This window comes from Phalaenopsis equestris, unplaced genomic scaffold, assembly GCF_001263595.1.
Source record: "Phalaenopsis equestris unplaced genomic scaffold, ASM126359v1 Scaffold000140, whole genome shotgun sequence".
Lineage (NCBI taxonomy): Eukaryota > Viridiplantae > Streptophyta > Magnoliopsida > Asparagales > Orchidaceae > Phalaenopsis > Phalaenopsis equestris.
The window spans coordinates 993,660-1,009,787 of record NW_018164582.1 but is presented as its reverse complement, the minus strand read 5'-3'; the positions used below and the strand labels follow the sequence as shown (position 1 = coordinate 1,009,787).

At 34.4% G+C, this 16,128-nt stretch overlaps 1 protein-coding gene and 1 long non-coding RNA gene across 11 annotated transcripts in view; one reads left to right on the top strand and one right to left on the bottom strand.

Annotated features, from left to right (window-relative positions):
* The window catches only part of LOC110021716 (phototropin-2-like), a 39,487-nt gene extending 23,528 nt beyond the window's left edge, over window positions 1-15,959 (bottom strand). For 7 of the 9 annotated variants that reach the window (XR_002293685.1, XM_020720320.1, XM_020720321.1 and 4 more), the window contains exons 1-15: window positions 14,707-15,481; window positions 14,432-14,614; window positions 13,163-13,254; window positions 12,826-13,087; window positions 10,530-10,734; window positions 9,654-9,724; window positions 9,043-9,149; window positions 8,676-8,725; window positions 8,476-8,580; window positions 8,254-8,313; window positions 7,339-7,428; window positions 6,484-6,560; window positions 2,661-2,745; window positions 2,326-2,406; window positions 1,788-1,891 (exon numbers count right to left, since the gene is read on the bottom strand). Coding sequence is in view for 8 of the 9 variants with exons in the window: in XM_020720320.1 (XP_020575979.1) it covers window positions 1,788-1,891; window positions 2,326-2,406; window positions 2,661-2,745; window positions 6,484-6,560; window positions 7,339-7,428; window positions 8,254-8,313; window positions 8,476-8,580; window positions 8,676-8,725; window positions 9,043-9,149; window positions 9,654-9,724; window positions 10,530-10,734; window positions 12,826-13,087; window positions 13,163-13,254; window positions 14,432-14,614; window positions 14,707-15,209 (2,075 nt within the window). In the remaining variant the exon portion in view is untranslated. Of the gene's footprint in view, window positions 1-1,787; window positions 1,892-2,325; window positions 2,407-2,660; window positions 2,746-6,483; window positions 6,561-7,338; window positions 7,429-8,253; window positions 8,314-8,475; window positions 8,581-8,675; window positions 8,726-9,042; window positions 9,150-9,653; window positions 9,725-10,529; window positions 10,735-12,825; window positions 13,088-13,162; window positions 13,255-14,431; window positions 14,615-14,706; window positions 15,482-15,887 lie in introns of those variants that run through there. The other 2 variants (XM_020720318.1, XM_020720319.1) reach the window with 2 other exon arrangements.
* Window positions 1-16,023, top strand: part of LOC110021718 — a 45,484-nt gene extending 29,461 nt beyond the window's left edge. Inside the window, exons 3-5 of one of the 2 annotated variants that reach the window (XR_002293686.1) lie at window positions 3,487-3,640; window positions 9,136-9,235; window positions 15,951-16,023. This is a non-coding gene — a long non-coding RNA (uncharacterized LOC110021718). The remainder of the gene's footprint in view (window positions 1-3,486; window positions 3,641-9,135; window positions 9,236-15,950) is intronic. The other variant, XR_002293687.1, reaches the window with a different exon arrangement.
* Window positions 16,024-16,128: the final 105 nt, after the last annotated feature.

The window sequence follows — 16,128 nt, the reverse complement described above, 5'->3', positions numbered from 1 at the left end:
TATTCTCACAGAGGATGAAACCAGTACTCTCGCGTCCTCTTGGCATTTTTTTGGCATTTTGCCCTTGTGGGAAAATTCTTTTATGGTCACAGAAAATTGGAGATCATTAGGAAAGAGTTTGATACTATGAATCTATTGGTCAGTTGGCACATTGACCTACTTGACGGTCGACATATACTTATTCAGCTATCTCACGATGCCGATTACACTTGCATTTTCTCTCGAAAAGCTATCAAGATCGACAATCGTTTTATGAAAATTATGAAGTAGACAATCGGTTTTGATCCAAAAGTGGAGTCCCCTATCATTCCAGATTGGATAAAGTTTTCGGGGTTAAAATTACATATGTTCAACATAGAAATCCTCTACTCTTTAGCAACTGCTTACGGTAAGTCTCTCAAGGTGGATAGTCCTACGATTGCTGTCACCAGACCTTCTGTGGCTTGTGTATTAGTTGAGAGAGATATCACTCAACCAACTCCGGATGAGATATGGATTGACACTATTTACAACGGGTATTGACAAAATGTTGAAATAGAACTACATCCTCCTTATTGCTCACATTGTAGTATGTTTGACCACAGTTCAAATATTTGCTATCGCTTGCATCCTCATCTAAGGCCAAATATCACTAAAGATCAGCCATTTACCATCCTTGCTGAGAAGGTGCAATCCAATCCTCCTTCCAACATCGCTGTTTCAGATGAAGAACACCTTACTATAGGTACAGATCCAAATGTGCTGATACCATTTACCGTTATTGAAGAAGTCTCACTTACATGCCAAGACACGAGAGTGCTCTTTCGACCTGAAAGAAGATCAGTTGGTATAACAAGTAGTTGCCTCTAATGTTCAACAACCTACACATATTCTGTACACTCCAGACCATTTTGCTGATCAGGTGAGCCAATCCTCGGATAAGGAATGATAGGTCTACACGAGGAGGAAGAAGAAGAACGGAGGACGAGTTGAGCTAGATAATCTATTGGATGATACATTTGTTACTATTGGCAATGACACTCATTTGACTAATTTATTAGCTGACTTCTTCTCTAGAACTTGAGGCAAAGGCAAGACAAAATTGGTCGCACTCCAACTACCTGATACTCTTATTTTGGCACTTTTTAGTTTTTATTTTTTTAGATCTCTTATGTATTGGTTGTATTTTCTCTTTTTTGAAATCATTTGATATGGTGGTTTTTGTGTGGGCTGAGTGCCATTTTTTGGATCTCTCACAAAATCTATCTGTACCCTACTTTTTATTTAATATGTTAGCCTTTGGACTTTCAATATATATATATATATATATATATATGTTGAGTGCTTTAGGGTTCAGATTTGGATGAGTGTAGATTTTTTAGTTCTGCCTTTAAGACATTGTTCTAGATCTACCGTTCTCTTCCAGATTGTCGTTTATGCATTGTGTTGCTTTATATTTTTGCAGTGTCGTCTTGTCCTTTCCGTTTTTATGTTTGTTGTCATTAATTCATGTTCGCAATGGTTTCGTTTGTACTCTTTTGAATTCAGTAATAGTAATTTTTATTTTCATGGTGGTTTGGGCTTCTTCCGGTATCAATAACTTGTTCCACATATGGAAGAAAGACAAGTTAGATTTCATTGTTGTTTTGTGAGGGTGTTGTTCTTTGTTTGCTGAAGAATACTTCATTATTATTCTTCTCTAAAGAATTAGAAGGAGCTTGTTCCTTGAAGACTTAAAAGTCCTTTCTTGTTGCAAGAATTGGAAAAAAGTGTAAAAGAGTTGACATAGACATGCTGATTTGTTGTACCTTGCAGCTTCCTCTTTAATAATCTTCATGGGCTGTTTATCAAGCAATTCAAATAACTCTCCTCCAGAACAAAAGTCTGTTATCAAACAAACGTGTGTTGTTGTCTGAGAAATAAAAGTACAATTAGTATATTTCATATGAGCAAGATATCCTTAATAACAAATAATGGCTCCAATACCAGAGTAAAAGCTTTGTGAAAAAAAAAAAAATAAAGATTTCTAAGTAATTCCTTGCTATCTTTCTTTCAATATCAATTTATACTTGTTATGGAAGAACTTAGGACGGGGCTCACAGCTAACATTGTTTGTTCATTTACAGTGTCAGCGTGCTTGTGATTTATTACATTTTTTCGCTTGTTGAAATGTAATTTCATCAAATACCATTAGTTACAATTTTTTAGTGACAGCTTGCATTTGTTGATATATTTTTTTTTCAAATTCTGCTTCTATTAGTTTTGATAAATTTAAATTTGCCCTTTAATTTTATACATATGGTGTATTTTTCATGATATGAGAAATTAGGTAATAATTTAGTCAACCTGAAAAGAAGCGTATAATGTTGGAAGGAAGGGATGGTCCAGCAATGAGTAAATCTCCCTTTCAATACATGCTCGATGTACCTGTAGAAGCGGCATTGTAATTGAGTAACATGATCATAGATTCCTGTGCCGACAAGTATATAAAGGAAATTGGTCCATCAAGAGAAAAGAGGGCCAGTGGTGTGTTGAATCTTTTTTTGCTAGAAGATTTAAAATTTACTTGAAAATGTGCTACCATTTTGTGTAACTGCTACAGTGACGTTTGGAAGCCAATAAGCGGGATATTACTAGTCAAAATATTTTAGCATCAGTTGACAGAAATTTTAGCATAAAACCTTATTGCGGTTCATCATAACTACTTTATCCATTGCCTTCATAGCAAAAAGTTCACTTGTGCCTTCCAGTTCCACTAAATGTACGCTGCAACAAACAACAAAAATAATTTTTTTAATTCACATGCTGGTATAAAACTGCAACAACTTTATTGTAAATATATTTAAATGGTTGCATTTGAATATTTAAACTGAATGATTTAATATCAAATTTTTTTGCTGTGGTTAGATGTTTGTTAATTACATTCTCTTCTAGCAATTTAACATAAGTTATAATTTTGTTGCTAACTAATACTATGTAATTTATATGCAAATTTTTATTCAACATGCAATATGAACATTGGAAGTCGGTGGAAATATGATTTGTGTAACAACTCTAGTAGTTGAGATTTGTTTAATGATGAGGATAAATGCAAACTTTGAAATAGGAATGCTCAATGAAGTGTAGCCACATTCTATGCTTACAATATATTTTGATTGTCTACGGATACAAACACACACACACGCATGCGATTAAATTGAAAGACATTTTTCATCTTAGTAGTTTGATTATTTTCTTTTAGTATAATTTTAGTTTTTGGCTTTTTTTTTTTTGGCAAAGTATACTGGCAAAGTATACTGATGATTTTTTTATACTGATGATTTTTTCTGCTATGAGAGTTGTATGCATTATCTAATTTTCCCATTGGAAGTATTGTTGATTTATGTGCTGAAGTTACCATTGTAGTTGTATTGATATTTGGAAGCATAAAATTGGTTCAATCCTTGTGGTTGTTTCTGTTTGAAGTTTTTGTTGGAAGTATATAACTGTTTGCTTTGAATGTTTCAGAATTTAGAGTTCCATCAATATTGCAATTATTTCACTGATATGGACTAATGGTGAAAGATAAGACGGGATTTCAACGGTTTGGTTGCAGATTCCACCAGCTTACACATCTACCAAACATTTGTATTGGTATCTTGAAAACACAGCAAGAAGAATGGTATGTTACAAAGAATTATGAGTAAGAGAATTTTTTGAACATAAATTTATATGAAATTTGTGATCATATAATATATTTTAAAGAGATAAGATCTTATAGAGGGATATGAAGCCTCTACGAAATAGAAGGGAGAGGGAATCATCACCAACAAGAACAGGTGGGGGAGAGGATATGTGAAAGGGGGAAATTAGGTGACGATTACCTTCCATATGTGAATAGACACCATTGTTCAAAATTCAGGGGTGCCAGAAGTAGTTATATTGGTACTGAAAACGGAAATGACATGTTTGTTCAAAACTATTGAATAAGATGATCATAATCTTCCTAAGAATAGAGACCAATCCAAAAGTAGATAGAGTTGTGAGTGATGTGGGAGACCTTTAAAATTCTAATTCAACCTAATTTGAACTAAATTCAATGAGTTTAGCCATGCCAAATCAAGGTTAATAGATTCTGCAATCTTAAAATTGGTATGGGAACCTATGTTATCAAGATGGAACCTTAATATATACTAAATAAGTCCAAAGTATGAAAGATTAGGCATGAGTTTACACCAAAAAAAACAGAGGCAAAGAAGCTAAAAATTGGAGGTTTTTTCAGATTTTGGATTTAGTCAAAATCAACTCTACAATTCAAGCACCGAAGGAGCATTTTTGGCCACTATTCAAAAGTTTTGTATAAGTCAAAACTAAATTCAAAATTCAAGCCACTAAAAGAGGACTTTTGACTACTATTCAAGGAGATTCTGGATTAGTCAAAATTAAATATGAATCAAGTCATGCATGGAAGATTCAACCACATGACAATGGCGAGAGAAAAAAGGCTATAGCAAACACAAACTCCAAGGAATTAAGAAATATGCCACTTTGAACTAACACCGATTTCTCTCTACCGTCTTTGACCACTACTTATGAGGGAAATTCTGTGCAATATTTTGTTATTCTATTGAAGGTAATTTTCTTTTACTTATCAAATAAATTTGAGAATTATTTAGTTGATGATTCATTTTATCAAATGGTTTATCCAAATAGATAGAATTGTGTTTTAATGTAATTTTCTTATTATATTTATTAAGTATTTAGTTGGCTATAAATATATCTTATAACTTGGCTTTAAAATTAATTGAGTATAATTGAATTCATTGGCCTTAGTCTTTTCTCTATTTTTACCATCTCTCTCCTTTATTTATCTAATGTTTAGTGATGGAGTGATAATTGTATTTGACCCAACATCATTTGGAGTAATGATTTGTGTAGTTGCAATAAGAGCACGGAAAATAGGCTTTTCCCTCATAGCCAAGAGCATTGTCATTTTGACCACCGGCCACCCCATTGCAAGGGCAAATTGGTCAGAAATAGGTTGAGGAGGCAAGCACTTAATGATTTAAAGAGTGAGAGAGCATTGTCAATGTGGGAATAATGGAGTTGTTCATCATTTGAGATTGAACATGGAGGGAGTAATGAAGTTTGTTGAGAAATTTAGCAACAAAAAATGCCTCTCTCAATTTTTACTGGTGATTGGATTGATGATAAATGGCCCATGCTAATATTCTTGGGTAGATAAATTATGTTGTTAAAGAGAAAAGATTTTAGAATATAAGATTTATACATAGTAAATATTATTCTTTAGGATCTAAGTGGAGCAAAGAAAATCTCAACTTTTCAATGTCAAAAAATATGATAGTTGCAATTGATGATTCAGATAACTTGTAACCAGGTGAGGATAACATAACAGGAAGCTTTTGATTTAGAAATTTGATAATTTTATTATGAGTTAGTAGAGACACATCAAAATGTTAAATTTTGTCATGAGAACCAATAAGAAAAATAAGCTTTTGACCAATTTATCTAATACTCGGTACCATTAAATTTGATGGTGGTATCAACTGTGGATGAGAGTTTTATCTCAATAATAAAGCTAAGGAATCGTGAGGAGAGAGGCACTGAGAATCTAAGAGAAACTTAAATCATGAGGATGAGTGAATGCTAGAAAGATAAGAGACCGTATTATTTTGTTGTTGGAAGTAACCTTAAAGCCAAATATACATCACTTTTGTGCTCTCCTTATACTCTGATGTCTCTAGCTGTGTTTGCATTGATGAGAAGGCCTAGTGATTGTCTCTAGCTGTGTTTACATTGATGGAAGTAACCTTGAAGCCAAATTATACATCACTATTGTGTTCTCCTTATACTCTGATGTCTCTAGCTGTGTTTGCATTGATGAGATTGATGAGAAGGCCTAGTTCTCTAGCTGTGTTTGCATTGATGAGAAGGCCTAGTTTCAATGCCTGGATAGAAACATGTCACTAGAGGGTGTGTTGCTAGGGTGTGCGTGGTAGCAAGAATAGGTTGATAGTTAGTGTACCGACGAGGCAATGTTGTTATAGTAAGCACTGGCTAGGACATTAGCAAAGCGAGGATGCAGTAGCTAGTGAACATAGGCACCTCTCCATGCGAACAACACAATAGCGAGGGTGTGTAACCAGGATAATAAGTGGTATGAGTGGTTGTGATGAGAGGGAGAAAAATGCCCACGGGGTGAGAGTTGGGCTTTTAACTCAACTCTGTTACCATGTTAGAGCAAGCAATTTTTATCTTATTTATCTGAATACATTTATATATGCATACATACACACACACAAATAAATTGAACACAATAGGAAATAAAGAGGAGAATATTCTTAATTTTGAGATAATAAAAACATAAACAGAAACATTTCAACTTTTAATCAGTTAATTAGTACTTTCCTGTAATACTATTTTCCACTTGTGCTTTCCAACAGAACAATAAGTAGCAATTTTTCTAGCATATACTGAACAAGGTGTAAAAGAAACAAGAAATACCTTCCAGTATCCCCACAGCCCAAAGGTTTGATTGGCCTGAAATGCTTCAAACTGATTTGTTCGCCTTTTTCAGTTATCTACATTTGTATGCAAATGTAATTTGGCATTAAAAGATATGTGCAAGAATTGGTGATTAGCGAAAACATTTTGTGCCTCTATTCTTCTCCACTTTATTTGAAAGTTCTAAACAATTAATGTAAACAGTATGGTCATTTAGATCTTCCAATCAATGATCATGAATTTTATCTCTGTTTTGGCCTGTATAATCCTTGAAATAGTAACACCAGCCTTTTAACACTTGATAAACTCCAAAAACAATGCATTCAATACTTGAGCAGTGAATAGTAAATGCTCATAATTGGCAACAACAAATATCAAAAGTTATGAAACTTAGTTAAATGACAGGTTCAATGAATTTGAATGCTTACTATGATTTTTTTTTGTTCTGAATATGGTTGATTGGAGCATTGTCTATTATAGCATGAATGGATGTTTTGTTGTTCATTAAACTGCCACTTGCAAGGATGTTTGTTGAATTAAATGCTGTATACCTTTTTTTTTTTTTGCATAGGGAAGGTTTGCAACAATGATTAATTTCCCTCCATTCTGCCATAGAGGTTATGGGTTCAAATCTCTAAAAAATCTTCTTTGAAATAAAGGGATAAGATTTCCTATGTTAACCCCTACGGAGGACTGCTTTGATAGGAGCTTTGTGCATTGGGTAGGCTCTTTATGCACATTTGCATTCTCGGAAGTTTGCAAATGTGAATGTGTGCTTGTGCCATCATCAATGCGCTGTTATAAATAGCTCGATACAGAAATTCATAACTAGAATGTGTTTCTAGAAAGCCACACCTTTTCTATCGCTTTCCATGAAGATTTATTTTTCGTGTGAGGCTTTGGAAAAACAGGATTTGAGTGGCCTTCCCACAAGTCTTCAGGTCTCTGGAAAAATTTGAACGAGTCATCATCGATTAAGAAAACATTTTATTTGATGTGTACTTACAAACACATGGAAAAATATTACATGCGGAGTCTGGATGTATCCGGAATCTAATAGCATCGTGACACGTGGTGGGTCAGAGGGTACAAGCAATGTTCAAATTTGTACCCTCAGGGTACTAGCAGGATACAAGTTTTGTATCCTGCTTATACCCTGCTTGTTTAGGTGTGAGATATGTAAATACATTAGAATTATCTGCTATGCACATAAATTTCCTTAAATGATATCCAGTGAGGTATAATTCGTAGGACTATGAAGTGGCTTGTGTAGGTATATACTTACATTCACCTCAATGGTGGCATTTTTTTTTAATATATGAAGATTCTGTGGAACGCTGTAATTGCTTTATCCAAAGAAAAGGGTTGTAAATTTGTTGGAGATGCAAGGTATAAAAGAATTACAGTATATGCTTTTATATAGAATTTAGATGGAAATCTTCGATGTGTTTGTGAATCGTAGTGCTAATTAGTTAGGAGAAATCAGCCATTACAGACTAGTCCATCACTTTTAAGATGGCAGTTCCCACTTTTATATTGTTACATGATTCAAACCCGGTAAAAATCCTCCGTGAATAGGGGACAGTAATAGCACACTTCCTTGGTGATGTGCCTCTTGATGATTTGAATTCCAGTTTTACTACATTTGACATTTGAAACTGCTGTAGAAACTGATTTATCTTTTCTTATACCGAGTAACAAAATAAACAAATACAGCAGAATGTCTATTAATTAGATAAAGTACTTTGCAATTTGAAAAGTGTACCTTACCAAGTTGGCATCTGGAAGTTCTCTGACAGCCTCATCAACATTCTCTGCTGTGGCTTTAACCTGGTGTAGATTTGCATATTCGTCCATATATAAACAGAAAAAAACTTATTAATAGTACTCTTGATGTAATTGGCTTTTGGAGATTAGTAATTCATGTTTAAGTAGGAAGACTGTCAGACGCAAAACTTGTTGATGATGAAGTCTAGCATGCCTACATCTTACCATTTTTTCACCATAGATCTCTGTTCTCTCGGAGAGGCGATTGTGAAGGGGTTCAACATGATCACTTCCATCAAGTTGTACACCAATGAAGTATTGAAGCTCACCCTTTGTACAATAAAATTAATCAGTGATTACGGGTAGTGCTAAATCTAAAGAATGGGGACGTATTGAAGTGTTAGAAGGGGATTGTGTAATGATACCTTTTGATCTCGCATAGGTTGTAAGTGAAATAAGTTCCAAAATTTTTTCCCTGAATTTTCCAGATAGTACATTAATTGGTCAGGATATTATGCATTTTTTTCTTTTCAGAGATCTTATATTTTTTTTCCTTGGTTATTTATAGATTCTTAGATGGATGGTTAACCAAGATCTTCATTCTTTTAGTTAGATCGATGTACAAGCTAAATCTATTTATCAAAATTCTCATGATATATAATTTATGCTAAATTGATCTGGTGATCATAGTTTGCTTTCAGCAGTTTTTCTTTTGTTTAGAAATTTATCAATATTTTGGTGAATGTGTGAATCTATTTACATCAGATTTTGTAGAAGAGTATATGACTGTACCACTTTTGGTGTAATTAATAAGTTGAACAGTGAGTTCTCTTTGGTCTCTTATAGCATCTCTTATCTTTGAGACTATTGCTTGATCCGTTTCAGGTCCTTGAAGAAACCTGTAAAATCTTAAGGTCAATTCTGCCACTTATCTCAGAAGAAGATGCTCTCACGTTTATATACACATGCAGACATACATTGTATGGTAAGAAAAGTAATCAACCTTTATTCTTTGTAATTAGACTGTTCACCATTTGTGTGCTTACAGCCTACAATGCCCATTTTCTTACCACATCCTTGGTAGATGCCTTTCATCTTATTATTAGTCTCTATCTTTTAGTTCTCAGAGACATTTAAAAATTGTGCTTGTTAATTAGAGGTACTTTCTATCACTTGAGTTAGAATGCTGCTTTTTGTCCATTGGAAGAAGACTTTTGTATTTTTCAAAATTTCAATGTTGAAAATTGTGACTTTTATTTGTAAACAATGGAGGAAGATAGCATAGTTGAAATTGAAGATCGCAAGTAACAATTCTCATTGAATCATATAATTATGGAAAATTAGCATATGATGCTAAAACAATCCATTAATTATAAGAACGAAAACCAAATTTCTCATATTACCTGCAGTTTCTTCCTAGAATCTCTTCCCGACTATATTCTGTCAATTCAAGAAAGCTGTCTGATGCAAATATCTGCAAGAAAGGAAACAAAAAGAATGAGATAAACAACAAGTGACTGAAACTTATTTTAGAACTTAGTAGTTTAGGATGCAACGTGTTAACAGTAAGACTACTGTGTCTTTGGCTAATTTATCTTTGATAATAATGAAAAGTTCATATATTTAGTTATTTGGGTACTTATGTTACCAATTTATTACTAAATTATGACTCACGGAAGCCCATGTTAAGGTCCATGGCCACAAATCCCATTATACGTGTTGGTTAGTAGGGATGTTAAAAAAAGTTGAAACTTGAACTTTTATCCTACACCATTGATTTCTAGCTGATTTCAAGCTCCTCGTTTAACTTGTCTTGTTTGAGTATAATTTTAGTTCATTCAGAGAGGGAGAGAGAGAAAGAGAGAGAGACTGTCATGTGTGCGCTGTGTGGGTATTTCATTAGTAAAACAAACTTGAACTCAACTCGAAGCTTTTTTCAAGTGGAATCAAAATCAATTGATTTCGAGTAGTAATGGCTCAATAAGAATAAATTTTGATTTCCAGTGGAGATGGCTCAATAAGAATCAATTTTGATTTCGAGTTGAGTTCAAGTAGAATAGGAATCAAAATTTTTTATTTCAGGTCAAGCTAAATTCACTCAAACTGACTTATATCAACCTTATGATTAGCCTACTTTGTTTGCATGCCCAGTCAGCTTTATAACTGACAAAATGTCTTTTTTATGTGATGTTAATATATATTTTATGATTCATTTTTATGTGCAGTAGGCAATAATGACTTCATGCTATTAAATATCCTTTATTGAAAAAGAATCTTACAATGGGATTATCAGGAAGTCTTGGATCAGTGATTACAAAGTTCTTTTCAATGCGCTCCAATGTTGTAGCAAGATCTATTGCTTGTCGTATATCTTTTTCCCTTTCTACACGGTCCCAGCTCTCTGTGCGCTGTAGATCTCTTGTCATTAGGATCTCAGGCTCTATTATATTTTCAATCTTTTCTGCTGAACTTTTTCTTCTGAAGCTGCAAAATGTTGAGCATATCTGTTCTTCAAAATAAGTGGTCAATATTGCTATGAAATTTTTAGAATTTTTCTATAGTGCTAATCTATGTACTTGAAGTCTCAGTTTCAGCTATCATTAATATAAATTCTTTATTAGTTAACAGAAAATCACCATAGCATTGACCTACCTTCAAAAGGAGCTTGCTTTTGAATGTAGATCTAGCTTTAACTACTTAACTAAGAAATAAGTTTTTGTTCTTATTGGTTTAAGGCCGATGATAATGACAATGATGACTTAAAATACAAATCTTATCTGAAAAGTCATTTAATACTCTTAAGATTATTATATATATATATATATATATATGTATGTGTGTTTATGTGTGTGTGTGTGTGTTTGTGTGTGTGTGGCTCTGGGGTTTGAAACCTGATGTCATTGAGATCTTTAATCATCTCTAAGCCCAACAAAGAAAAAGAAACTTCTTTCAGGCTAGTTTAATTGCCCCCCTCCCCTCTCTTAGATCGTTACTAGCAAATGGTTCACTTTCCCCACAATGTGTCTTGGTTATCTTTTTAGCTTCATTATCAAAACAGTGGCCATTTTATTAATGACACAGGGGTTTGAAACCTGATGTCATTGAGATATTTATGTTGGATATGAAGCCTGTTCTGCCTGCCTCCCCCTCCGCATCGCGCGTCGCGCGGAACCGCGTTAGGCCTCCCGCCTCTTCTCCGCATCGTGCCTCACGCGGAACCGCGGGAGCCTCCCTGCCGACCTAAATAAGCCTTTTTTGCTTTTTATAAATAAGAAGCAATTAAGCCTGCTGACCCCATCCCAAAACCACCTCTTTTCTGCAGCAGAAGAATAGGAGCGGGGACCACCTTGATTTGGCTTCTTTCGGCTTTTGCATAAAAGAGAGCAAAAGTTCTTTGTTTTCTCCTTTTTTCTTTCACGTGGCTTGAGAGAGAGAGAAAGAAAGAAGAAGAGAGGAGGTCGAGAGAGAGGAGAAGAGAAATAGAGATTTCTTGTAAACGTCGAGGCGCTTGACAGTGTAATTCCTTGAAGTAATAAAACCCTCTGCAGCTCCATGGACGGGACGTAGACAAATTTGCTGAATCACGTAAATCTGTGTGTCGCTCTGATGTTTTTTTTTTTGCAATTTTCTCGTTCCGATTTTTTGTTTTATTGTCATCGTTTTTTCACAACACTTTACTTATCCATCTCTAAGCCCATTAAAAAAAAGAAACTTTCAGGTTAGTTTAATGGCCCCCCTCCCCTCTCTCAGATCCATCACTAGCAAATGGTAATCACTTTTTCCCCACAATGTATCTTGGTTTCCGATGCTAATTGAAGAACAGCATGATTTTGTGAGAATTGTAGTGATCATCACTGGTTGAATCAAACCTGCTATCTAAACCAGTAGCTGTTGTAATTGCTATAAACCATATTCCACAGAAAACACTTCATGCAATTTGCAGGAGCTAAAGGAAAAAAAAAGGTTGGCCTATTGAACTCTTAACACTTGCGGAGGATCAGGCTCTACTGATTATATTAAAATTCATTTTGTATAGTACATTAGCGACGATGACTCTATGGCAGCATGTTGTTGATAATGATATATGCTGCTAGGTCGAATTGAAAGCCATGTGTATAGCATATCGATTTCAAAATCACGTTTGCTACAAAATTTAGTTTTCATGAAGCTTTCTTTTAGCTTATTGGACGATTTCAGAATCACGTTTGCTTAAAAATTATTGGGTATACCACATTGTTAATTTTTAATGTGATATATTTGGATAAGTAGAATCTTGTCACTTGCTATTGTGATATGCTTGGGTTTGATGGGATGATTAGATTTGACAAGTAGTTTTTCTTGACATTTTGTTAATCATCTATTCCCTGCTAATGTTGACTCTTGATGTTTGGATGAAGGGTAACTTTTTCTGCACTGGGCCGTTTAATTCTAATTTGCATCAGCAAATACAAACTTGCTATAAAGTGCAATTACAATTTCAAAATAGTAATAACAAAAGAAAGAAAATTTTAGTATTTTCTTAAACTAGTAATAACCTTCTTTTACTCCATTAATGTGAAGAATGAAATCCCTCACCCCAGCAAGGATAAACGGCCTGATTTCCTAATGCTTGTTCTCAAAGATTCATTTTTCATGTCATGCAGAGGAGTCCATCTTCCGGGTGAATTGAAATTCTTTATCTCTGCAGCTCCTTGAAGCGGGGATTTGGTTCTTCCTTTCTCCTTATCATCGATTTTTGTGGCAGTATCAAATTCTGTAGCTTCCAAGTGAGTTCGAGGATGTCTCACTGTCTGCACAACTTCCGTATTTGAAGACATGGCCTTGTCTTTTTGTCTCTCTGGTTAAATAAAAGAACAAGTAAATGCCCTGCTTGGATTGTAGTATATAATTATTTATTTAATATTGGTCTCACCGTCATAGCGGATTAAGGACACTGGCAATGCATTAGGCCGCAATGTTTTGTCATGTAAACCTTCTGTGTATTTGCTGACCTCAACCTGCATTCTGAATACAGTATGTACGGATGTTTAGTGAAAGATAATCTTGTTTTCTCAAGGAAAAAAAATAGTAGATGGAGTGCATTAACAGTCCTATTTTATGGGAAATATTTGCATGCGGACTACACACGCAGAGTTGTTTGCGTAATAACCTCTCATTAACCTCCGCTTCACTGTTATTAGGGGGTTCTTGGGAGATTATTGAGGTATTAATTTCAATAACATATAAACCCAATAACCTTCCAATAACTTTCGTGGATTCTATTTCAATGTTATTCATAGGTTATTATGGGGGTATTGAAGGGTTAACGGAGTACGCACACAGAAGTGTGTATTCCGTATGCAAATATTTACCCTATTTTACAGCTCTAGGTTGACATTTCTAAAACTCTGCTGTTATTAGCCGCACCAAAATTATGAAAGCCGCTAAAAGTTAGACAACTAAACTTTTCAAGGCATTGAAGTACTTGGTGTGATCACATGCCAACATTTTCACACGGTCAATGGCTACATAAATATGTATGTTTGGATTTGTATTTAACCTGGCAGCCTAAGCTGCGAGATGGAAATTAGCAACTCTGATCCATTTTTACTCGACAGACTGAAATTACTAAGGGCCTTTTTGGGATCAATTTTTTTTTTTTTTTTTTGTTTTTGTTTCTTCTTTTATTTTTAAAATATATTTGTTTAGAGTGTTTTTACATGTTCTTTTTTTCTAAAAATAAATTAACATGTTTTTGAAAACACTTAGAAATAATTTTTAGTCGTTTTCAGTGTTTTTTAAAATAACCATACTTTAATTAAATCTCCAAATATGTTTTGTTTCAAATCTATACATTAAAAAAAAAAAATTAAAAAAAAAAATAAATAATCCCAAACGGCTTCTAATGTTTATAGTTTCTTTATGATGCACGGCTTACTGTTTGTTCATGTTTCATTGAACCCGATGACACTTTCTTACCCTATCATTGACTTGTAAAACTCTTCGGGAGATATTCTAACCAAAAGTAAAGTTGCACTTTGCTATTTATTATATGTGAATTATTTCTAACTATGACTAGAGTTTGTCTTTTATGTGAATCCTTTTTCATTGTTATTGAGACATTGTGAAATAGACTGTATCATGATCCCAAGCTTTCCTAAAGTTCACCGCACATTTGAAAGAAATTGATAAAGTTCCTTACCCTATGAATTTAATAACATTTCCACTTTCATCCCTTATTGGTGTTATGGTGAGAAGGTTCCAGAAAGAAGTTCCATCTTTCTTGTAGTTCAACAGCCTGCCGCAGTAGCTCTTCCCAGTTCTGAGTGCTTCTCCTATCTTTGCTACCTCTTTCTTATCTGTGTCAGGCCCCTGAAGAAACCGACTGCAACAAAAAACAACCAAAGAAAGTTAGCCTTCAAACTTAAAATATGCACTTGAAACTACTGATTTGGTTTATGGAAAATTAAAGCTAACCAGTTCCTTCCAATGACCTCTTTTACTGAATATCCAGTCATGCTGGAAAACCCGGCACTTGCATACATGATAGGGCAATCTGGCTGTCTTGCATCTGAAACAACAAAAGTCTGCTTAAGAGTGGACAATGCATCTCTTAGCTCCTGAGAAACTCTAGGTAAACTTGAATCCATGGCAGAGTTTGATTCATTTGATGTCCTCATAGTCTCTGAGAGTCTCTCCGAGGATTGTCTACCCCCCTCATTCCATGATGGGAAGGCAAAATTTTGGCTTTCAGGATCAGTGGGTTTTACTGTGAGACCCCACTCTGCTGCTCTTTGTACTATTAACTGGTTATTTCCTTTTTCTATGGACTCTTCTATCTCAGTTTGATTTGTATCTTTCTGTGAGTTTTTCACTGGAAATGCCATCCATTTCTCATGTAATTTTGATTCTGAAAGAGCTTCTGATGTTCCCTCCTCCGTATATGATAAGGGGTTCTTTATCTCAGTATTTTCTGTCATGTCTTCCAGCAAAGCCTGGTATAACCTTTCCTCTTGCAAGCTGTGATCAGTTGATATGGTACTGCAGCCGAGCAACCAAGTAAATACAGACTGAACGTTACATACAAAAACATAAAAAAAATCAATAAAAATAAATGAATAGATAAATAAATAAACTGTTTACAGGCAAGAAATTGTGTAAAATTTAGGTCTGGATTATTCTCTGTAGCACTGTATGGATATGAAGTTATATATAGTTTAACTGGAAACATGCATTTGCCGGAAAAATGGTAGACTTCGAAAAAAAAAAAAAAAATTAAAAAAATCAAAACGACATTACTGTATGTTTGGGTAATTTTTTTCTTATATGCTTGGAAGGAGGTTTTAGATTATATTGCCTCAAAGTATACAGTTGAAACTAAAAACTATCTTTAGATGGCAGATAAATAATCATCTCAGTTAAATTTCACATCACCTAATCCATTCATACGAGAAAATTTTTGTCAGTTCTAACCAATAAAAACAGATTACCACATACAAATTTCGCAGATGGAAGTCCCTTGAAATCTGTTTATTTGTCAGTCACTATCAACCAAATGAAGAAATACAAAACTATATATAAAAAACAAACTTTGGCTGCAAATCACTAAACTAGATTAATGATAAGAGAAGAATATACTATAAATGACAATTAAGTACTTGAAGATCTTCAGATTCAGCAGTTAATTTGTCTGACGCTTTCTTTCTCTGTACTTGCTTCAGAAAAAAGAGAGAAAAAGGGTTTGCGGAAGCAGGGAAGCCAAGTGAAAGAGATAAGGCGGGTGGGGCATCTAGATAAAGGCTTGAGGCTTCAACGGTCCCTGAAAGCCAATCTCCACCGTTGCTAACCCACAGATCAGCTTTTTCTAGGCTATCTCTTTCACTGTTATTAGGGGGTTCT